The following is a 25,865-nucleotide window of genomic DNA, read 5'->3' as shown; positions in this document are numbered from 1 at the left end:
GAAACCAACAAATTTTGTCACTAAGATTTTACATACAGCTTCCTAATCTTTACCTCACTCTTGGTAAAAGTTACATTATGGAGACGTCAGTCATCCTGGCTCTTACCTTCATAACTCAAGAGAAATAAGCCAGAATCACTTACATTTAACAAGGTTTCATGAACGTACAAGTGATATTTAGCTGCACAGTGTTTTAGTTTCATGCACCTACCCAGCATATTGTCAGATGAAGTCTCAGGTAACTTTAATATATAAAATTCTGTCAAATCATTTCAGAAATCACAGATCTCCTGTCATTACTAGAAAGCTGAACAATTACTACTATTTTAGTAGTTGTCTTCTGTTAGCTGGAGATATTAGTGGTTTCACTATACAGATCTCCTCCGATTCAGTGTTCAAGGGCAGCAGGTAGCTCAATCATAATTGCCAATATTTTAGAAGTACTGATCTTAGCTTTTATTATTTAGCTGTGTGAAAATATTTTAGAACTTGATCATTAGCCATGAATTCAGAAATTTTCATCTAGGTTTGAATTCTTACTTGCTTCTAGTCCCCAACTGTTTGGCATTTTCTCTGTTCTTTAGCATATATAAAGAACATTAAGCAAGTTCCCCACTGTAGATACTCAGACCTCAATTTTTGACAGTACTGTCATCACCCCTAAACTTCACTGACACTATTTTAAAATTAGGATCTTACAAATTTCAGTGAAAACTTAATTTACAGGCATTTTAAGCAGTTGTAAAACTCATTTATAAAAAAAAAGTAAAAGAACAAAGTGGAACACCAATTAGACTCCTGCATGCACACATGACAAGACTTGCTAAAGAAGCCTATCCATGTTAGTTTTTCTAAAAGCTGGCTGTATACTGTGATAAAGTAATTAAGAATACTCCAGCAAAGAAAGAATTCAATCACTTTCAACTATGGAAGATAAGGACACTTGCCCCCCAACTGCCATCACTGTTAGAATGGCAAAAGTGCTAACCTTTACAGAAACTTTAGTTGTCCCCCATTAGAATAAAGACAGACAGGTAAAGAGGTTTAATTTATTAAGGTATGAAGTTTGGGGTTTGGTTTTTAATCTGTGCTCATCTTATGACATATGTCAGAAGTTTAAAAACACAAACACCACACAACCACAACTGTATTTGCTCACTTAACTCACTAAGCTCCCAAATGATCCATGGGAGAAAAAAAATATACCCTTTTCTAGCAGGTAATCTTATTTTGTAGATGGATGTCATAATCTACAATGGTGTCATTCAACTGTTATAAGCACCCATCCTTTCACACAGAAACGTATCAGGAGATCTATAGCAGGTTTTTTAATTGCTCACCTTCTTCAATGTCTATATTTACTTATGAGAAGACTGCCTGAAGAGCTACAGTAGAAGTCTACTACTATTGAAAACAGGCAAACGTTTGACCTCTGCTCCTCATTTATTTTCCTACAAAAATATTTTGTGACCTGATCTAAATTAGTGTCACCAGCTACACTCGATCCATTTCCCATTCTGGCTTAGAAATTACTTATTTAAAAGAAATGACCTTGTCACCATTTCAGAACTTGGCTTTTGCCTGTGTACAACTAAAGATGAAAACAGTTTAGACAGAAGCTTAAGATAAGGACCTTCTGGAGGAGACTTTTCCCTCCCAGCAGATTAATCAAGTCACTGCATAAATGTCTGAAGTTGTCTGTTTTAACTTAAATATTTAAGAATAATATTGATAAAAGAAACCTTAAAACCTGTGATTCCCTTATGCTTCTTTAGTAAAGCAAAAAAGGGAATGCATTCATTGCCAAAAAAAAAAAAAATAGTTTTTGTGGCATAGTCTAGTGCACACAGACAACAGTGCCTGTATATTTAAACATTAGAAATTATTCTGCAGATTGCAGAGCTATCTAAAGACAATACAATATTCTCAGCTTCTACATGAACAAAGAATTGCAAAACTATGCTCTACCACACAAATCCTCGTGTTCCCAAAAACACACATTTATGAACGATCATAATCTAAAAGAATCATGTAGTTCAAAGAAAATTTACAGAAGAGCAGCAGTTTTCTGAACCCAACAGTGGAATAAGAAAGGATAAAAAGATCAGCTGTAGCATGAGGGTAACATATGCCTACCATGTGGAATATTCCAACCTCATTCCAGCTTTTGTGACTGATAACCATTTTAGAACTACCTTAACTGAAGACTTCTTTTCCACGTTAGTTATATAATCTAAATACACTGAAAGTACACATCGTGATGTATTAGATTCAGTTGTATAGGCACCATGGAACAAAAACAAAGTGTCATGAAAGATTACCAGCAAAGTTACAGTTGAGTCTGGGAGCAGTTCCATATGGATGAAGTCATCAATTATGATTATGTACACTTGTGAATCAAGTTTCTAAATCTTTGTATTTTTTTTTTTTAAGACGAGAATATACACACTCAAAAGCAAATTTCTCATAGGCAGACAGAACAGTCCAGTTTCATGAGCCTGTTTGGCAATCACATATTTTGAGTGTTAGTGAAAACTGCATACATCTTTGTTTAAAACTGACCACGTAAAAGCACGATTAAAGAAATGGCAAGGTAAGAAAACCTGAAATAAAAAAAAAAAAAAAGAGGAAACAAACTCACATTCTGCTCTGTTAGCAGGAGTCTCATGGCTTTTCAGAAGACTCAGAGCAACTACAGCAAATCATCTTACTAATACATCAGTACCAAGAGTAATCAGTAGTCAAAAATTCCGCATACTCAACAAATTATGCACAAGGCAATCTTTGCTTTTTGGAATTCACATTTCAAAGAAAAGAGTGAATGGAAAGAGAAAAAGTACTATAAAGACCTGTACTTCAAAAATAGGAGATTATGATTAGTGATTATATAGGTAGACAAACAAAAAATAAACAAAAAATAATCTTTTTTCCAAACACGTTTAAGAATATATGCTTTTTGCTATTATGTTAATAATTACCAACACTCCATCATTCACACCTCTTATCTCTACACTAAGCATAGAATATTCTACAGTAGGTAAGCTCAATAGTTTTGTAGATAAAACATATCAAACAACAACAATCAAAAATCTAACCTACATGTCAACCATGAAAAATATTAACTAACCATTCTGCAATCTCATACATTACTTTATAATCACTGCATTTCTGAGTTGCAGACAACTGTTTTCTTTCCTGCTCTGTAAAATAAAAACCAGCTTTCTCATCCTTGAATGATTACTCCTAAATTTAAATTTATCCATATTTATTACTGGGATAATTTCACAGGCCATAACAAAAAGCATAAAGATAAGCACACACATTGAGTAAGCATTTCCAGAGCATTTTTATGCATCTTTGTTTCAGCAGATTTCTTGTTTACCTAAGCTGATTTTCAGCAGAAAAATGAGGATTTTTTTCAGTGTGTTACTTTTGTTGATGAGAGACCTGAAAATATAGTAGTATTATACAAATGCTCCCAGTTTCTTAATTTTCTTAGTCTATAGATGATTTCAGTACATTTCTTTCCTTAACTACTCATTACTGTCCCCCATTAGCATACAGTATCTCTGGAACTCAAGCTCTGACTGCAACAATTCAAATTCTCAGAGGTACATCTCTGACTGAAATCCGTATTCACCTAGAAGTAATCTACCCTACTGATATTTAGTTGTCATTATGTACATCTTCACTAAGTGTAACAACTGTGGCATTTGATAGCTCAAAGAAATTTTCCATTAATTCCTGGAAGAAAGGATTTTATGCTCATGGATACTCAACGCAATGTAACTGATAAAATACAACTAAGCTTTCCCTGCGTCTGTATTTAGTTTAACTTACCTCACCTAAGCTTACTGCTCAATAACCTTAATTCTTAAAGAGCAGGCAGAATTTTTACAAAATCACATGTACCATTAAAGCAACCCAAACAGATCACCTGAAAAATCCATGGTTAAAAGGACCACTAAAGTTACAAAGGTATTGAGATTTGAATATGATCTTAGTTGCATCAAATATAGAAAGGCTTTATCTATATATTGCTTAATTCTTATTTTTCAAGTTATCAATATGTAAATATTGTTTTCATCTTGTAACATGATACAATACACATTTCAGCCACATATGCCTCTTCCTAAGCATCACAAAGATGTTAATGTTTCACTCATTGAGGTCAGTTTGCACAAGTAGATAAACTGATTCTGCTTCTTAGAACAATTCAAAAAAGATAAAATTAGTTAAGCAAAAGGACAAGTCGTTAAGAAGGGTTACGAGAATTAGGCAGAGTGAGTCTAGAACCAACACCTTTAGCTTTGATCCATGGGGCACGGGAGAACAACCATCTTCTCCAGGTGGAATGAACAATTCCCACTTCCCATACTCCATCTTCTTATATGGATGAGAAAATGGATTCCAGCCATCTACAATATAAGAAATGATACTAAATGTATTTATCTTAAAACATGTCCATTTACAACGCAAAGGTATAACAGCATGTTCCATCATTTTCAGAGTAAACATCAGTGACAGCAGACACACTTACCTGATACTACCATACACATTCAAAGAGGTTCAATAAAATGTATAAGATTTTTACTAGGAAACCATACTCCTAATTTAACAATGATTAAATTATTTCTACTTTACCTTCTCAGATCAAGGTCAGAACCACCTCCTCCTCCCCCCGGGAAAACACTACTGATTTTAATACCACAAAATCATGGTGATGTGAAGATTAATGGTTGGAAAGTAATGCTTAATGCAGATTTAAAACTAAAAACCTTACACCCTAAACAAGTCAGTAGAAATATTTGTTACCACACTATGCAAAAAGCTAGTCAGTAGCTGCTGATTAGAGAGAGGGAAAGTGGACAAACTGGAACCAAAAATGACCTCCATAAATTGAATGCTCAAACCAGGATTGGACACACATGCTGTTCACTGCCTCTATTTTGACAAGCTGATGTCCTATTAATAACACTAATTAAGTGTATAAAATAGGAAAAATAAAGGGTAAACTGTAGACAAACTTGGTAGCAATGGCTAGGAAACCACACAATACCTGGTGCCACAGCCAAGAAATCTGAACCAAGTTTAGATTCCATACTTCAAGATTCTTTTGTCCTCTTTGCATTCACTGAGTACTGCAGATGTGCAACATTAGTCATTATGACATGTCCAATTGAACAGACATCTGCCAAGAAGGTCTTGTGTATTTGTATGCATGTTCAAGATCAACTCATAAATGAATCACAGAATCTTCATGGTTGGAAGGGACCTTAGAGACTGAATACAAAGCTTCTGAACTGACAGACTTCAGCAACGTAATCATTTCTGGGCTGGAAGTAAGTGGCAAGTCAAGTTTGAAAATTACTTTTTTTTTGTTGCCTTGAAACATGTCTCTCACATAGTTCAAGGCAACAGAGACCTCTAAGCTACGAGAAAGCAGTCAACACAGAAAATTGAATTGCAAGACATTAAAGCAACATACGCTAATCTTCCTTCATGCTAATCTATTTGCAAGCCGTGTCCTGTCATAAAACAAAACAACCAACCTCAATGAAAGAGGAATAAGCAGCCTTCAGTGACACCCTACTTACAGGAGGTACAGTGCATGATCTTAAGCAGGCACTCTAACACCTGTAGCAGTACACAGGAAACTGTTCACACCCTAAGCTAGTTCCACGACTAGCTTAAGCTAGCATCAAACAATATTGCTACTAAACACGGCAGTCAGGATTAAAAGCAATTCAATAAAAAACTGGACGTGTAACTGGAGCAGCATCATCACTTTTGGCACCATGGAAATCTCAGTGGGGAGGTAGAGAAATGAAGTTATATTCATCAACATATGTATTTTTCTAAACATCAGTAATCAAAAATATTCTCTGCTGTGCAACAAGATGTCCTCTAAGAATATATGGATGTCTTGAGTTTCAGAGAAAGTTGCTAGTTGTTCTTAAACAGCTGTTTAAACTTGAGAACTGCCAATCTTTAAGGAACAAAACTGAAAGGCACAAATCAAACAGACTGGACAATGTGACAAAAATAACTATGTAAGACAAATATTCTAGTACCTATTTGTTTTACAGTAGAGAACAGTGTCAAAACCAATGAAGAGATTATAATAATAAAACATTTCCCATGCTCAAAACCAGAAATACAATTAACTCAGTACTCTATTTAGATGTTAGTTTTAATCACAATTAAGGTATTTGGGTAGTGCAGACAAAATACACACATTAGCAGAAGGAAAGTATTTATTCTGCTTGATTAATAGCAGAAGAGATTGTATATTAGTAAGATTACATGGGTCTTCCCCCTTGGTTTTACTCTGAAGTTTCAATCAAAAAATAATGAAACAAACATCTAAGAGCAACATCAAACAATACCTTAGCAATAAAGCAATCCTCCTTAAAAGAATGCCAAGACTGAAAACACATACATATTACACTGTGAAAATATATGTTATACAGTGTTTAATGTCAGGGAATGGTAAAAAGATGTGAAATACATCACTAAGATTTTGGGCCTTGGAAAAGAAGTTAAAACTTATTTTCTTTTAAATTGCAAATGGCTAAACTGCCCAAAATAAACAATTCAGGCAAAAATGGGAAAACAGAAGAAAGATGAAAAAAGTAACAAACATCTTACGAAGTTGCAAGACGACTACTTTAAGGAACCTCTTAGGATTGAAGATAGCCAAGATCTTATGGGAATTACTACCAATTCTTTCAACCTTTCCCCCCCCCCCATAGATATGATTGTGTTCACTGCTTTTTGTGAAATTCTTTGTAATTGAGCTGTATCTTTTGATTACAATGCATGAACCAAACCAAACATACCAGGTGATAAGTTAAACTAAGCAAACATTCACCAGCTTCACTTGAACTGAATCAAACATACCTGGAGGTGAGGGTACCTGGTGAATACCAGGATATTGCAAGTAAAAATAAATTGTCAGTAGCCATCAAGTTCCTCAGCAATACAGCATGCAAGTAAAATATTCTGAGTGTTATCACTGTTTTTAAGGTCACTATAATGTTGATAATACTTCTAGTATCAGAAATTCAGCTGACTTATTTACAAAGAAAATTAGAAGTTACAGCAAGTCTTAGGCCCAGTCTTTGTTACACTCACTTGGGGAAATTGCCTGAAGCTGAGTTCATTACATATACTAACAATGAATTCTTACATTATTCAAAAAAAAATTCACATGACCTCTGTAACAACCACCTCTCTTGCCTCACTTCGAGGCGGGATGGTTGTACCTCTCTAACCATTTAAGCATCTCTGCTTTCCAGAGGCAGCTTTAACAACTCTGTCCAAGTTGCTTACACTTTACCCTCTACCTACTAGCAATACCGGATGCTCCTGTTAATCTTTCCTCTTCTCAGCCATGGTTGTTCATTACTGGGTGTCCATGGCTCATGACTTAAGAATAAATGCAAAGCAATACCCATCTGTCCCAGATGGTCCTTCTTAAAACCATTGTTTACTACTTACCCCTGGAGAGGAACTTATTTAGGAAGGTTATAACATGAAATATTGCTTTAAGGCAAGAGGCATGAAAAGTTAAAACATGCTGAAAACTGAACGCTTCCTTCAATGAGGAAGTGGCTCAGGCTTCTCTCAGTTTTACTGCTTAGTTTTCAGCTTTTTAAGCAAACAGCCAAAATGCCTGGGGGGAAAAAAAAAAAGAAACAAGACAAAAATACAAACCAAACAAAACCCACCAACAAAAACCAAATAGCAGACTACTCAGAAGTTGAAAACATAAGGACAAGAAGAAACATCTTACTTTGAGAACAGGGGCTTCAAAAACTCTGTCAATAGCTACAAACAGAAAACAGAAGATTACCAGGAGAAGGTTCAGATGATCAGCTTGAATAGGTTTTAGGATAAAGCATACCATCACAGAAATCCTATTAGCCATACAGAAGACAAGAGTTTCTACAAGAAGTTCAGGCTCCAGATATGCCTTAATCCAACACAGAAGACATCTTGAATAGCCTGGTGCTTTTAATTTCTCTCATCTGTGATCAAATCTTCCAAAACCAGGCAACTATTTAAACATTACATCCTACCTCAGTGACGTGAGGCACAAGGGAACTTCTTGCTCAGAACTGCACCCTTAGTCAAAGAATAATGAACTGAGTTTTAATCTAGAACTAAATTCAAAGCTATAATGGCTCTGATTCTACCATTTATCGTTAAAAATCAATTAAAATGCAGTTCTTCCAGCTAAATTATAAATTGACTTCTGCCACCTGGTTTTATTTTCACATTGGCAAGTATATAGCCATACAGCTCTGAGGCTCATGGCTTAAGTTATTTTCATATCAGAAGTTAACACTCCTCTTGCTTCACGTAGGGGCAAGAAGTATTTCTTGCATATTGACCAAATCATTCATCTGTTTCAACGTAAGAGCTGATTGCATTAATGCAATGTTGTAATTATTTTTTTCAAAACTGAAAAAAGCTACATAAAGTGAGGTTGAATTCTAAAGCGCAATAAACTCATCTCTAAGAGCAATTATATTTCTATATTTCATATACTTCTGATCAACTGAAAGATGCTCAAAGAATACAGAGTCCAGGAAGAATTCATACATCTTCCTTGAGGAAAATATATCAGACAAATAGCAGTTCGGACAAGGGAAGGGGAAAAATCCCACTCTCTCAAAAGATACTTTTATACCATTTGCTTGGACTATGAAATCAAAGAATCTATCCATTTACGTTCTAAGGACACTAAACTGTTCTACGTAATAGCCGATTAGGTTGTCTTCTTTCTACATTGACCAATTTCCAACAGCTCAATAGCAAGGTCATTAACATAATCTGCTTAAAAAGTGATTTAACAGCTCAAACACTGACATAAAAACAAATGTCATTACTTCTAAGACAGGATGTCTCCCTGGATATTAATAACAGCTTATACTTCGGTCTACTGCGTTCAGTTGTCTGCAGCCACATAAGTATAGCACTGTTTAACTTTACTCAGGGAATCTAGGTATTTCTCTATGAAAAGCTTTGAAGAAAGCAGTAAGAAATTCAGTATCATATAGTAGTAGTTAGGCTCCATCTAGGTAAAAGGTTGAGTCGAGCCTAGGGAAAAAATTAAAAATAATTTTAAGATATGAAAAGTTTCGTCAGCTATCAGTTATCCAAAATACAAGGCTGGTGGCTTAAGTTCCCCTTTCTTCACTCTGAAGGATGCCTGCCAGAGTTTAAATAATAAATAAGCCTTCCCCCAAAACGAACCAGCCCACCCTCCCTCCACCCTCCAGCCTCAGCAGAAGCCTTCACACTAGAGCAAGAAAAAGGAAACAGAAACCAAAACTGACACTCCAGAGCAATCAACATTTTAGATCCAATGTCAGCTGGGAGGGAGAGAAGGGAAGGCAAAGAAAAAAGGGAACTGAAGAACAGAAATCACAAGTATGGCAACGTATTATATCAAATACTGACTTCCAAATTAGTATATACATACTCATTCTTGCAAGGTTCATAAAGCAAATAACTTTTTAATTAAAATGTTGCTTACAGATAACCTGCTAAGCCTCTGCATGGCCAAATACAATTTTGAGTGTCTAATTCCCAAACAAATTCCATGGGTTATCCTCAAAACTTGGCAGTGCAGTGACTTATTTTGAAATAACTGTTTGTAAAGTAGCAATAAATTGCTAGTAGTCACCAAGCTCCTCAGCAATACAGCAGACAACTAAAATATTCAATTATCACTGAGAGTTTTGAAGGTAGCTATAGTGTTGATTTCACCTTCAGTATCAGAAATTCAGCTTATTGCCTCATACTGAGGCGTGAGATTTACTGATTTACTGAGAAGCTAAAAATGTTAATTGACGAAAATTAATGGTTTTGTATGTTCATTTAATACATTTCAGCAAGAATAAAGCATTGTACCAGAACACCAACAGATATAAAATCATCTTCTCTCCAATTACGAAGTTTTAAAGAAACAAAGAGAACTCTGAAAGTTCTGGGATTTTCTTAAATTTGTTTTTCATTCTCCAACCCAAATACAGATTTGTGTGCTATTACTAGATTCTAGGTTTCTTCCAGAATGCACAGTGATACTAATTATTCTATTAATAGGAGTTATTCTGTTCATTACAGGTGTCTCAGAAGGAGGTACAAAACCACCATAATTTGGGCCAAAAATACCTTAATAGCAAAGCTTTTATTGTCTGCTATAAAGCATAAGAGTCACTCACAAAAAACTTTACATTTGCAGAACTGATGCTTCACATGTATATAATAACAGAAATAAATTATTCATGTTTATCTTAAGCTGATAATTTATTATGAACTGTACTTAAGTATGAATTATGAAAGACGTTTAAATTCTCTGCAACACAGTCTGCACTTGCCATTTTAATTTTTACTAGTTTTTGATCCTCAGAAACTTATCAGTTTAATTATCAGGGACTAATATTTTGTGTCATTTGTGTCTTTCCATCAAACATCTAAGAGACTCACAGACAATACCATATTATTAAGTAAAACAGTATGAGAAAACACTGCTATCCATCTACCTACACAAAAACTGAAAAGAAAGCATGAATTGATTGTTTTCATATTATATGACATCATATTTGTTTAAAACTGAAAGAGCAGCTGTCATTTAAGTTCCATGTTCGTTTCTTTGTATACTTCCACCTTCCCCCTTCAAGTGGTTCAATTACAATTTGCTTTATAAGTTGAGTTTTATTTTAAAAAAATTCATATCAAAAACAATCTTGATCTTCAATTTAAATACAATATAATCATAAATTTAGTTTGAGACTTTAACCTGCTTGAAAATCTTAAAGAAAGGTTAAAGGGATTCAGTTTTAATTAAACTTATCTGTAGTAACCTGAATCTAAATCTTAGGGTTTTGTAACCCAATTTTTCAACAGAATACTATTAAAGCTCATCTGAATTGAATGACAGGTCTTCCATTCCGCTAGGCTTTCAGAGTACATTACCTTCCCCTTTGGGAATGAATACTTTACTATGACTGATGAATATGATATATAGGACAAATGCAGGTTTTTCCACATTGAAGTGAATTATTTTTTTTTAGTCTTTTGACTTCTTACTGCCACATTTCATTACCATCTAGATACAACCACGCTAAGTATTAGTTCTAAATTTTTGCTTCATATTATGTACTACATTAAATATTTTAAAATCAAGTAGAGTTTAGAAAACCATTGCAGTTTGTAGCTACTGTATTCTCGTATGTGTTCTTCCCCCCAACCAAGCCAATTTACAAATTACGTTCCTTTCTAAAATAGTAGTTATTAATTTAATTACATCTGTCTTTTTTAAATGGCTATTAAATTAAGTATTTAAAACAAATGTATTCTAGTCTTCAACAGTATTGAGTAATTTAACTTAAAGACTATTATATTCATCACAAAAACCTTGAGCAATGGGGGTGGGGATTGCAGGGAATAGAGGAGGGGACAAGAAGGAGAATTTTCTGTGTGTTTCTATATATCAAGTTGACCTATTAAGATATCCTCAATTAGCTGTCTTGCAGTCAGTACTGATAGCTGGCATCACTATAACACAGTATGTGTAGTATACTTGTAACTCATTATTCAGCTTTGAATCAAAGGACATCCTTGATTCCCATATTAAAATTCAAGTACTGCATTAACCTATTTTATCAACATCTATTCCAAGAAAAAAAAAAAAATCAAACAAACCCTATAAAACAGGAGCATGGTTGAACACAGCGTTACACTAACTTTTCTGTTTCTCTTCTGCATTAAAAACAAAATATTTTTCTAAAAAAAAAAAATCATTGTCTATAGACTCAAATTATCACAGTGAATAGCAAACACAGAGCCTCCCATTGACTTCTTAAAGAAAAAGAAAATACAAATTGTTGATAATTAAAATAGATGCTTTTTATGACTCTGATGTTATGCTTCAGTTTCCAAACATGAATACTTAAAACACTTTGAGTATTGACTTTAGGACTATGGAAAAACAGTACTGTTTGCTATGAACCACTGAGAAAACTTTAAGGATCTGGAAAACACTGCCAGGGTAGTCCATTTATTTCTTTATTACTGTGCACATTTTTACAGAAGCTTAACCATAGTACTTTAGAAAGCACCACCAGATACTACAGCTAATAGCTTACATAAGTCTTATTTTTAAAGTTATATAATCACATACAAGTTCATGACTTCCTCAAATACAGGGTTTTTTTAATAGTTTTCTCAAACAGAGATAAGGAAGAAGGAAAACTCAACTTTTTGTTTAAGCGGAAGTAAAAGGCTGCCTCAAATTAGCAATTCATACACTTTTTTGTAATACACACACTGAACATTCACCTGATAAGTATTTCAAACAAAAGTTGGATAAATAACACTAATTATTTCTGAAATGAAGTTAAATGAATAAGAGCATTTCACAGATTAAGTCCCAATTCAGTAAGAGCCAGTAACAAAATTCCTAGTATCCTGATGGGCCAATATCTAACCCTGAAAAAGGGACAGAGAGGTGAAAGGGAAAAACAGAACAAAAAACCCCAAACAAAAAGGAGAGAGTGGAATTAGTACTGCAGGATTTAAGAGAAAAAATGCATCTGACCTCCATTTAAGAATTTGCAGAATGTGATGAGTGTAGATAGCCTTCTGAATAAGGAACAAATTTGTATCAAGTTCTAAGTGAATCAACATCTTCCCAGTTCTCCAAGTAATGCAATTCCTCCTGGTAATCCTCCCACTTTCCTGGTCAGCTAACATCCTTCCCCTCCTTTCAAAAAGAACAGCACCTACTCTTTCATAAGAAGGTTAGTTTGATTTTAGGTTGGTGTTTTCCAGTGGGACTTCTGTCTATACTCTCACGATTAGTGGGCATTTTGGAGGGCCTTGGTCCTTGGACAACACTGCTGTGTTAGATCAAAGACACAGCAAATTATTCCACTGTTATTTCTCCTTCTCTGCATATAGTTTTATAGAAGCCTAAGTGTAGAGCTTTAGGAAGAACCTCAGGTAGTTTAGACACATTCAGCCTAAAGCTGCAGTGTGATCAGGCCAGATTCTTTAGAGAAGTCATTGACTTATGGGTATTAACAAGAATAAATAGATATACATAATACTGACCATACAACAGAAACACCTATGTTCTTAGGCTATTACAATGTAGAATAGAAGATTATGAGTTTAAGTTATGAAATGCCACTACACCAGCCAGCCATTACATACATTTTTACTATCATAACTTCATCATTGCTACAAAATTGTCTTTAAGTGGGAAGGGAATTGATCTAAAACACAATACAGGAGAAAAATATTCCTAAAGATACTTACTGAAGTCACCTGCGAGAAACACTGCTTCTGCTCCTGGTGCCCACTCTTTGCAATATATTCCACCATCCAGCAACTGGTTAACTCCAAAGATTTTGTAGCTTTTTGAAAATTTATCAAGGCCTCCTTCATTTTCCTCAATGTTCTTCAAGCGGTTATAAAACAGAGAATACCTTCCAATGAAAACAGATAAGATTTTTTAGAAAGTTTAGTAAGTGCCTTTCTTACATTAACAAGTGTAAGAACATAAAAAACCACATTAAGTGAGACACACTGAGACACACTATGTCCTAAGACTACAATGTCAGATTCACTCTTCTCTAAAGAAACAGAACAAAAAAATCAAATACAAACCATACAATTTTTCCATGGTTGTTACACAGTGCAAAGTTGCAATCTTCACGTTTATCTGTATTTCTCTAGTTTATGGGAACAGTTTGCACTTTAAGTCTAGGACTACAACTCCTGATTGGCGAGTCAAAAAATCCTAGTATTACCACACAACAGGAGAACTTCACACTCTTAACAGCCTAGCACTTTTTCCTCCACCTTATTAATATCAGACACAGACCACCTAGGGAGAATTGTATAGCTCTGCTACATCTCTCACAGCCAATTTTAATAGACAATCTCAAGATGCTGAAAAGTTTGCAGTACAGCATACAGCAAGTACTGAGAAAGTACCCTGGCACTTGCAGCAAGCAGCTCCTTAGGCAGCCTCTCTACAGAGACCATCAGCAAGTCTTTGCAGTCCCCTAATACTCCAACGATTTGGAAAACAAAATTACCACTTTATAGAAGTAATCATTTGGTCCATACACTCTCTACCCCAGTAGGACATGGAATGGCCTAAATCTCTAATTTAAAAATTTAGTAGCAACAGCTTAGAGGGTTTTTTTCCATATTTTGCTATGTTTTGTCATCAATTCAAGAAACACACATTAGGTGTACAATATAAATTAGAAGGTCAAGTTTGACTTAAAGTGAGCTATTATGTGAAGCAGCACAGCTAAAAGCTTCAATTGAGAATTCCATTAGTGTTACCTGCACAGGTTTTTTGCTTTAAATAAACACATTTCCAGTTCACATTGGGGATGTCTTGTGTTCTCCATAAATGGAAAGGAATCTTCTGAAATGTCTAAAAACTAGTAAGAATCCCAGCAAGAACAACTTGTCTGTCTTATTACACTTACTGTATTTTGAAAAACGAAATATAAACAGTAAAGAACCAAAACAGCACTATGGGATGATACTTTTTTTTAAAAAAGAACCCACAAAACCCCTCAATCAGTTCAAAGTAGAGGATTAAAATGTCGATTTACTGGTTAAGGTGAAACAACATTACTTATATTAATTTAGAGTACTATGAATACTTTCAAGGTTAATCTCCCAGCAAGTTTTTATTATGAAGACTGATGCTCACCTTTAAAGACAGCAAGATTTGAAAAATGCCTCAGGACACACTATAGCAAATACATTTATAACTTTTTGCCCATCCACCTGCATCATTCTTTTAAAATTTGCTCATGGGCATAATCCTCAGAAGTACATTACTAACTACTACTGCTCTAATAATCAATTTCATTTATAGTGCTTCAGGGAGAATATTTTGTCAGATTTCCAAGTATAAGTGTATTACATATATACACAAACCCAGTTGACTGACTTAAATCTTTCTGTGATTACAGTTGGTTAAAGCTTATATAAAAGAAGTTTAAATACAGAAACAGAGCAAGTCACAAACAGCCTCAGAAGTTCAACATATGACGTTTAGTAAAGGCAAAAATCACTCCATCATAGAAGGGTTCTCCTTGATAAAGTATTTTGATTTGTACAGCTATTTTTAAAGTTTTAAGCCTTCCTTGAAATTATATCAGTTATATTATACAAGAACACAGTGCTATCTGCAAATTCCAATTCCTCAGCTATACATAAGCCGTTTCAAAATTGCTGCCTGTCACGTATTTTTTTTTAAAAAGTTCCATTGCAGCTGAAGCAGGAACCCTTTTGTATATGCTATAGGTAACTGTTTTAAGTCTAGAAAAGATCTAACTGAAGCAATGAATTTGACACACTTAACCTATTCCAAAACACCTCCTGTATTTTATCTACTTAAAATTAATCTTTTTCCCCCATACTTGGTACAAATACATTTTCACAGCTTTAAGAACACCTTTGGCTGGATGTGGTATTTCCCACATTCAGGAAGAAGTAAAGTAGGAGGAGAAGTGGAAAGCTTCATCTTTAAACAAAAGTCAGTCATAGAAATCTTTGAAAGCTGGAGAGGAAGGAGATGATACATTTATTAACAGAGAAGAACAGCAGGTCACAGAGAAGGACTGAAATCTCTGCGCAGAAAAGAAAAAGCCTATGATAAGCTTCATATAACCTAGGGGGCACACTCATGCTGACTGCTCTTTCTCAATGAGTCCTCCATAGCAAAGAAGAATCAAACCCATTCATCTCATTCCAAAGAAATAAGCAGCAAACAAATTCAGGATTCGAGAGTGGATTTATGGGGTGGGAAGGAAGATGATGGACTTTCAGAAAGCAATCATACAATTTACGTCTTTGCGGAAAAACACTGTAAGCTCTGGATTCTTGTTCCAGAAGCACTAAGAATATATCTACCGTTTCAATTTTGTCTTTTAGTAAATTCAAAGTTTAGGTAAACAAAGAGATCACACACTTAATATGTTAAATGATCATGAGTGTTACTGTAAAAAAATGCTACTCTTTGCTCGCTTTGCAACAGTGGTTAGCAAGATTACATGCTCAATGAAAACAATTTCTTTTGGAGGACAGGGATCGAGGAAGTAGATAGAAAAGTTGTTGGTCAGGGATGTAAAACATTATTACAATATGTAAAACATTACAATAACAACTTTTTTATATAGGACAGATTTTGAACAAGTAATACATTATGTACATAGAGTACAAATGTTCCTTCAATTTGTACACAAGCACACTGCTTCAGATAGAGAAAGTAAATTCAGGTATTACTGCTGCATCATCACTAGAGAAATCATGATTATTGAAACAACTACTGCTCTACATAATTGTTTTAAAATTATATTCTAGAAAGCATTCCGTTTTATTTTTATTTAACCACCTTCTGAAATTACCAAACATAGAATTGTTGTTTGCTGAAAATTCATGAAAAACCCACTAGCTTCTGAAATGCATCAATTACTTGGTGATAGTGCTGTGAACTATTCTAAAAACTCATCTCAGGAGATGACACATCTGGACACAGAATAAGGTGACCCATCATAGAAAGTCTTGTAAAACAACAGAAGCATAGTTTTGTATCCTGTTGCTGCTTTAAAGGAAAGGATTCAGCTAAGTGCACGCTCACGATGCAGATTTAGGAAACTTTAGGTATTGCTTTCACAGAAATTTTGGCTTTCATTTCTCCTTTACTGAAGCTTGTTAAACACATTTAAGCTTTCAAACAGGAAGCCAGGATCACATGCAGAAGTTACAATAAAATGTTTTTTGTTCAACCATTTCCAAAGATTTCTACTGTTCATTAATAGCATACAAGTGTTAAAAGATGAGAGGTAGACAGTAGATTAATGAAGATTGCATTTTGTGGTCCCCTCTTAACACTGAAAGTTATGTGAAAGTTACACATATATAGTCAGATAGAGTCTGGACACACGGGACACACTTCAAAGGTCAGACAATCTTGTAAAATTTTGGACATGTGAATAGTCAACAACAGCATCCAGAGCTACAAGTCAAGACAACAGGCTGACTTCTGCCTTCGTACTTTGCAAGCCTTCACAACAATGAGTGACTGCAAAGTCTTTCAAGATTTTTCTGCTTCCTTGCATTACAGTTGACACTGAAGATGATTACAAGGTAAAAACTGTACCCAGGTATGTCTTGAAAAGGACAACCATTGCCTCTGGGACAAAAAAAAAGGAACACAAACATTAAGTAGAGCAACAACTGGATCCACAAAACTTCAGGTACAGAAGGTCTGGAGTACCCGTAAGAAGTTGTACATCAAGTGCCTTACTATCGCCTGGTACATCACTACACACACGGCAAGTGCAGACAGCAGAAGAGGGCAGCATTTGGTGTATTCCTTGTTCCTGGAGTTGTTTTGGAAAAGCAAGCTTTTCAATTCAAATCCCATATGCGTTCATCTCACCTCTATTAACAGACCAATCTGTTTTAAAATTAAAATACCAAAGTTAGGTGTTTTCTTCGCTTACTGGAAACAGACTGCAGTCTTGGCATTTCCCCAAACTCACACATACCCAGCTTGAAACAAGACATTTGGTAACGGAATAGTACTTTTACACCAGATTTTAACCCTCCTCTAGTAATATTTCCACTGTGAAATACTGGCAATTGTAAACATCACTTGAAACAGGGCCACAACAGTCTCTTCCTATTGTTACATTCATAATTTGTAACACAGCATTGCTTTAAATCCCATGCTTTATACGCGGCTTTGTTTAAACCCTTACAATAGAAGTGTAGGAATTGGCTGACTTTCTATAGAAGCAGGATTAAAACATCAAACATGAATTAGTATAATGGCTATCTGGAAAGCAAGTATGGAAAGCAAAGTAAGCTTCATAGTGAGGCAGCAAGGACAATATTAACTCAGTGACCACTTCAAGAGTTTACATTTCAGATGAGCACCTATTTCTCATAATTTATCACTAAAACACCCTCTAATATTTTGTTTTACATATATGCAGAGACCTAAGATTTATACAGTAGAAGCATACAGTTAGCAGAGAAAAAGATGGCCTGGAATCTTTCAGTTCAGTCTGAAGCTATACAGTTCTTACCAAAGAAATAATGTTCTATTTATTTGGTAACCATGATGTACAAACCCCTCCTGATACTGCAGTTCCTATCACTACTGACTTCATTCAGCTATCGATCGCATTAAAAGTCTTAGGCACATGTTAAAATTAGTAGCTTCAATATGGGGCATAAGAATAAAAGTTAAGCCTCCCCTACTCCCCCAAAGCCTTAGTGAAATAAGACTTCTGGCAGACTATTAAAGAAGTCTGATGGCAAGTCAGAGTACTGAATTAGGGCTCTACATAAAGCCTTCAGGTCTTTATTCTTCCAAGCAACCTGAGGTACTAACTCCTCCTTGGCCACCTTGTAAAATAACAAAAGGGTATTCTAGTATTTTAAACTTTTAGATTTAAGCACACAAGCTTTAGTTTTAGGCATCACAGTAACTGAAATAGAAACTGGTATAACCAAAAAGGCCTTAGCAGCATACGAGATACCCTCACTTAATCAGTCTGGTGCTGAACTCCAGGATGACTGCAAAACTTCAGGGCATTTTTATGCCCATTCTCATACCTTTTTATAAAGTTGTAGTCACTGCAGTTTATAGAACAGTCAATCAGCTTATTTTAAGACCTCTGGTATCAACACTGAAATTAATCATTTTAGTCTCTCTTCTGCTTATGATGCTGATTTTAGTTGCAATTCATCTTTTAGATTCTTTTTGTCCACACAGCTTTCATGTCATAATTTATTTCTACAATATTGGCCCAGTATTAATGCTAATTTATTCAAAACATGAAAGCAAATAGGAAATACTTTGTTAACAGTATCTGGTGTCCATATGGAAAGTCCAATTCTGCAAATACCAAAGGGAAAAGTATATGAAAGAAAACGCCCAGTAAGGTACTCTGTATCCAAAATCCTCCCTTTTTCCAATAAATATAAACATTTACAGTAATGTCTGTATTAAAAATAAAGCTACAGTCCCAAAGAAAATAAACACGCAGCTACTTAAGTTTGTTACATTGCTTTATATCTCTTACAATTAAGGTGTTGGAAAGACTAAAAGGTAAAAGCAAAAAGGGAAGAATGGGGCTGTTCCCCCCCACCACCTTCGTACACATTTAAACAACAAATCTTAAGAAAAACTGTTATAGATTTTGAGATACCACTTATCCTATTTATCAGCTTAATCCTGAAGCCTCTAAGGGGAATGTTGCCTCTTATTTTCAACCTTCCACTCTTCCCTGCCACAGAAGCAGCTGTATCAGCATTACAGTAAACAGGGAATAAGAAAGAAAAGAGGCCATCAGATCATGTCCTCTACAATCACCAGTATACCATGAATAATGCTATTCATAAAGTTACTGCAATTTCTGAACTCCATTTTCAAAACTGCCCCGCGTCCCCCCACAATTACTATGACTGGAACTGTAGTGCTTCATTGAAATTGTAGGATATTCCTTACATCCCCACACAGCAGCTCTGTTAGAGAGCTAACATACCATCATATTCTGCTCCAAAATTACACTGACCTGAAATTCTCCTGAAGTTTTCCAGTCATAGTATTATAGGGTAAAGAACAGGGCTCCATGGATTTCTCTGGGCGTTTTTAGTTTGGGGTGTTTGATTTTATAGCAGTCGTACATCTTCTAAACAAGACTGCAAACCATCTCTGGAATGATATTGAGATTGCATGCTGTCTTCAGAGCTGTTGAATGAAGCTCACTGTCATAGTGCAGGAAGACTGGGGCTAGTCATGGGGCAAAAAGTTGGGTAGTGTGAAACTCATTCACCTACTGATATGGACAGGCCATCAAAGCATTCCCTGTTTTGGTGTAGATCCACTCTACGTTATGATCCCTATGGAGGATCAAAAGGGTTAAAAAACTAAGAAAAAAATTCAAATCACCAGTATAGATGCATCACACTTTCACCAACATACCATTTATAGATTACTTCTCAATAGGATGAGGAATAAACCTTTGAAAAATAAACTGTCACAATTTTTAACAATAAAGTATATTTAAATAAAACCACATTGAGATTTCACAAATAAGAAATTGAATATTGCTGAATTTAGTACCAATAGTATACTGCAGGAACATGAGAAAAGATTAACCATTGGTTTTATATTATACATCAAGAACAGGCAGCCCACTCTTTAGAGAATAACGTCCAAAAATCTTGCAATGCTGATACCAGCTAGCAGCAATGGTTATCATCTAAGTGGCCTACCTCGAACACATAAACAGTAAGCACTTCTGTAAAAAGACTTGATAGCTCTTGCAGAAGAGGAACTCTGAAGATGTGATGTTAACACTTAGGTCATAAGCTTCTGTACTTAAGCAGCTCTTACTTCTATGCATCTAGGCAAAAATGTTCATCTGCAGAAGTAAAATAAGCTCAGAAAACTTATAAAAACAGACTCCCTTGTGGTCTGCCACTACCCTCAGGGTAAGGAGTCAAACTTGGCAAGTTAACATGCTGTGGCATTTCATAGAGCCTGCCCATAAAATAGGTATTCCCGCCTCCAATACATCTATACAGAGCCATATGGTCCAGGCTCACTAGCTCTTTGATCTCCATACTGCAGTCCACCGTGTGCAACAGGTAACTTTAACCACCACGTGTAGATCACAGAATTGGTAGCTGCAATCTCATACAGCACAGCTAGAAGGTCTCTGATAAAGACTGTGCTGTACTCTTGTTAGGTTTTCCTAGAAAGCCAGAGTAGAATTAGTTTCTTCCAAGGTAGTCAAAGGATGAGCATGTGGGAATATGAAGCTAGACAATCTTGAAACAATCATCGCTAATAATACCCATTTCTATTCCTACTGTGACCCCTACCACTGCATAGAAGACAAAAAGGAAATGAAAAGATGAAGATAGAAATTGAAAGTGTAGATGCATCACCTCTGAATATTTCAAAATAAAGAGCATGGGGCCGTTCACAAATTACTTTTTCCAATATTGCATCTTCAAAGAGATAGCAGCAGTTACAAACACTTTCACTGACACCAACACCAGTGCAGAGTTCCTAATTCTCATCTTTTCTTTTACTGTATAGTTAGTTCCCTCAAACTGTCCCAGATCAGCTGATTATAAGGGGATGGACTGAAGGAAGACAGGAGTAGGATGCATCAAGTTCTTCCTAAAGCAAATTTCTGCAGCCCAACAAATTAAATGCATCACACCATGTTGAACTAGAATTACACAACAGCAGAAAATTCCCGTTTGCAGTTGCTTCTTCAACTTCATCACTAGTGAAAGTGTATCAGAACAGAAGCCTTGGATTTTATTTCATTATTTTCTCTACCTCCCTTTACTCACTTTTCATCTGACTATACAGAGCATTACACAAAGTAATCACACTCAAGGAAAATAGTAAGTAAAGGCACAGTAAATCTCAGGTAGGTACAACTACTTCAAAACAGCAGATTTACTGCATTTTAACTTACATCAGCTTTGTAGTTTTAGATGACTGACTTGCACTTTCTGCATAGAGAAGTCCTGTCTCACTCAGGTAATTTTTTTTAATATGCATTTAAATAGATTAAGTAACACCTGAACACATGTAACCTTTGAAGTGTTAGAAGAATTCTGAGAGAGAGGCTCTCTTCTAGAGCTATAGGATAGCAAAAGCTGATGTTTGAGATCCAGAAAGATATGATCATTTAATTGGGCTTTTTTTTTCCCCACGCTAAAAGTAAAGGTGTTACATGTTTCTGAACCGTGATCTTAAGCAGTCTGTGTGGCTAAATGTGAATTTCCCAGAGGTTCCAGTTGCTCTATTAAAATTATTCATTACACAAACACTTTGCCTCTCTCCCAAGTCAGAGGCAATTTAACACACATTTTCAGCTGAAAACTAAGGATTCTACATGTTGTACAATAATATTAAATTCTTTAGGTGTAATAAAATTAACTGTTAAATAATTTGGGGATACAGTTACTCCAATAAGGAACTTAAACAATTAAACCATTTCTGTTACAATTCCTACAGAAGGGCTTTACTACTAGTTACTAAAAAAACCACCCAGCAGAGAACTTGTAAGAGCCAGCAAGGCAGGCAAAAATTTCCAAAGCAACTTGTCCAATTTTCCTCTACTGTGCAGATAATGAATGCTAACTTGCAGTTTTTCATTTCTTCATTTCCAACAGACAGGACAGCTCTGCTCTGTGCTTTTCTGGTCTCCCCAGGAGATTTCTTTAAAATTTACCTAAATGAACAGAGTGAGGGCAAGGGATTCAGTAGTGTCTACTATTGCTGAATCCCATGAATATTGTCACTTTTTCAACAGCTACATCCAAAAGTCTCCTTCAAGTAAATGCATTAATTTGAGCATCCTTACAACTTCTCTACAACTAGAATAATTCTATAATATTGGAAGCTACATTGGAAGTGGAAGCAGAAGCAGTTAAAAAAAAAAGAAATGCAATAGCACCCACAACACCTTACTTCAGGAGTTAGTTATGATTTCTGGGCACTTTCCACAGAGAGCGAAGAGGTGTAAGCTCCCAACTCTCTGGATGTTCTGTGATTTCAGTATGCAGTTTTGTGTCTCAAACTAAATACAGTAACTTAAAAATTAAGAAATATTTGCTTGGAGATAATTAATGAGTAATCATTTGTTTTGTTGAAAGCTATTCATATAGAACAAGTTACTGATTCAGCATCAGCTTTTTTCAAAATAATTTCAAGTGCAGTGACTTGCAAGTCAAGCTAATAACATACAGTGTAGCACACAGGAGCATAACAAAACATAAACAAAGGGAAACTATAGAGTTTTTCTTGACATCCTACCAGCAGTTGCTATTTCTAACAGAAATATAAAGACCTATAAGCTATGAAGTCTAATAAAGATAAACATACTTCAGTAGTATTTTAGCAAGAAGATTATTTGCTGACTTCAGTTCTGGCACGGTACTTTCTGCACAATACAGGGGACTAGAAGCAAGCCTCTCCCATTTTGAGCATTTGGATAACTTACTGGCTTCACCAGCATTTGACAGCTGTAATGTTTTTGCCATCAGCTTCATAACAAACATACAGTGCTCAATTTGGAACCAAATGCAGGAATAATTACAAGATGTATCAAATGCAGAATTAATGCAATCATTTAGTAACAATTGTTCCATTGACTTACCTAAACCAATCCCACTTCTAAGAACACCCTTCTCCACAATATTTAGAGGCCCTCATATCCACGTATGTCTGTTCATCTATCACCCCCTTCAGTTTATTAGAAACACATGGTTGCACCTCACAGGCTAAGTGTAACAAATTACTAGTGTTTAGAAGGAGCAAGAGGCAATTTCTTTCCATCAGAAGCCTAGCAAACTACTTAGAGACATCAATTCAAGCAAGAGAAAAGAGATAAGTGTGTACATAAGCATTAACACTTGCTACAAGAAAGCCATTTTATCATTTACCCTCTACTGAGACAAAAGGTAGCGTTACCTTTTTTAAACTAAAAGACACCCCCAAAAAAACACAGCCACCTCCAAAAGCCTTATGATACTAAGCTGTGTTAGTTTCTGGAACAGCACAGCTATGTATATCCTGTACCTGCCAAAGTACTCAAGACGGTTTCCTTGTCATGATGGAAGAGTCTAAACAGGACAGCAAATTACAAAATAATGGGAGTTCTGTATGTTTTTTCTTTGTATACAAGGCAACAAGTTTACCAGAAGCATACTTATTTTGTTTTACACATCTGCACATTTATCAGAAACACTTTAGGTATGAGATTTCTTCATTTAACAGCAATTGTCTCACTATACCTCTGTTAAGTAGTCTTAATTATGCATGAATTGTACACTAAAACCCCTCTTTTAGCTACAATAATTTGCTTCTCTGTTGTAATGATATCCAAAGCAAGTTGGAGTTTTTTGAATTAACATAACTACAGAGAAACTCCATCATATTTGAGCAGAAAGCTGCAGAAGTGTAGAGAGACAGATTTCTTTCTTGAAATCAGCAGACTAAGACTGTGTTAGCTCATGTTTCATATTACACAAGAGAAAATAAACTGAAAGGTCAGTTGAACAGTTACAGCATTGCCCTTTTCCAAGGTAATCAGCAGAGCATGTAGCAAAGACGTGAACACAAGCGTGACTGGAAAGACAGTAGCTGATAAAGAGGCTTTTGCTGCCAAATGCATGTGGGACAAAATACCACTCTCAATACCCGTTGAGGAGTGTGGCACACTGCAGGCCTTACTTCAGTAACTCTGATTTATTACTTTAATTTGAAATTGTGTTCTTGTTAAACATTCAGGTTTTCATATTGCCAAAACACACTACAATAGGTAATACTGAACATTAATCACATTCCCAGGTAAGTTACAGGGACAGCATCATTATTAATTTGTTCGTAATAGGGACACAATACAGTCAAAAATTAATCTGGTTTACTAATGCATTTTTACTTTAAGTACACAAATTCTTCTCATTATTCAATACAATGTAACTGGAAACTGTAGGGTACACTTTTCCCCTCATATTAAAAGTAGTTTATTTTTCCTCTTAGAGAACACGTTTATTAGTGGAACCTTCCAAAACAGTTTCTACTCAACATATTAGCACACGCTTAAAACCATCTTAATCTGGAAACAACTCACTCAAATGTTTTATTTGCCAGAATTATTTTTAATGGAGCTGTAAATAACAGTATATCAATTCCCATTTGATTCCACTGCCAACTATTTCTAACAGGCTATCTTCATATTAACAGATATCAAGGTCTAGTTGGGGTAAAGAGTCAGTGATTCCCACAGCACTAGTACAAAGTTGGAATCAATACACAAGCAAAAAGCAGTAGCTATGGGGAAAAAACCTGCAGAATTTCTTAAAGAATTTATAACATGCCTTTTGGTGGGCAAGTGTCATTACCTTTTGAAGGTCTTCAGAAACCTGGAAGTGTCAGTCAGTACCATTTCTAAAGCAATTATTTGTACGGTAAGAACTGCCACACACACTACCTATGGGTTGTAAAAGCTCTGCAAATAGTGACAAGCTAGTCTGGACTTCAGTAACTACTATTAAATTTAGTTGTTTAAATAAAGCTATTTTGAATGTTGTAGGTTTTTTTATTATTAGCTTGCCACAGCAGTAAACATAAGCAGCCATCTGTTTCTCTTCAAATTTGGATTTCAAGTCTGCTGCATCAGTTTGGCTTCCACATTCTGAGTAATGCTGCAAATAACATTAACTGGTATAAATGAAGTTTAACACAATGCTAAGAAAGACTTGTCGTTTTAAATAAGCACCCAAGAAGTTAAGAATCAAAAGTTTTAGTTGTCTACCAAACAGGAAAACTTTTAAGTTAGAAGTCACTTCTGATTTTTCTATTTTTTTTCAAATAAAACACCAGATATTCCTCACTACCGTAGCCACCCAACCCACTTTAGCAGGCACATTATGTAGTAAGAATTGTTATTTGAATTTCCTAACAGAAAACTGTGTAGCTGCTCTAGCTACAAGTTCATTATTAATTTCTGTAAGTCCTACTTCACCTCTTTTTAAAATACATTCCAGAAATTAAAAACAAAGTCTTGATTTAGTGGAACAGATCAATGGCTTATATATTCAAGCAGTTCACTACTTGAAAGTTACATTAGAAAGCTAAATAAAAATCTTCTCATCCCCTGACAACCACCAAACAAAAATCCCCCTTACTATAGGGCTGTTTCTTTGTCAAACTTTAAACAGATTTAAATGGATAGCCATCTTAAGAGACTACCAAAAAGATAGCT

At 35.3% G+C, this 25,865-nt stretch overlaps 1 protein-coding gene across 1 annotated transcript in view; it reads right to left on the bottom strand.

Annotated features, from left to right (window-relative positions):
* The window catches only part of GBE1 (1,4-alpha-glucan branching enzyme 1), a 166,485-nt gene that overhangs the window by 108,362 nt on the left and 32,258 nt on the right, over nucleotides 1-25,865 (bottom strand). The window contains exons 2-3 of the mRNA XM_074144821.1: nucleotides 13,336-13,505; nucleotides 4,303-4,418 (exon numbers count right to left, since the gene is read on the bottom strand). Of these exons, the coding sequence (XP_074000922.1) occupies nucleotides 4,303-4,418; nucleotides 13,336-13,505 (286 nt within the window). The remainder of the gene's footprint in view (nucleotides 1-4,302; nucleotides 4,419-13,335; nucleotides 13,506-25,865) is intronic.

The sequence above is a fragment of the Numenius arquata genome, chromosome 1 (assembly GCF_964106895.1).
Source record: "Numenius arquata chromosome 1, bNumArq3.hap1.1, whole genome shotgun sequence".
Lineage (NCBI taxonomy): Eukaryota > Metazoa > Chordata > Aves > Charadriiformes > Scolopacidae > Numenius > Numenius arquata.
The sequence above is the reverse complement of the archived record's forward strand: the minus strand, read 5'-3'. Positions and strand labels throughout refer to the sequence as shown.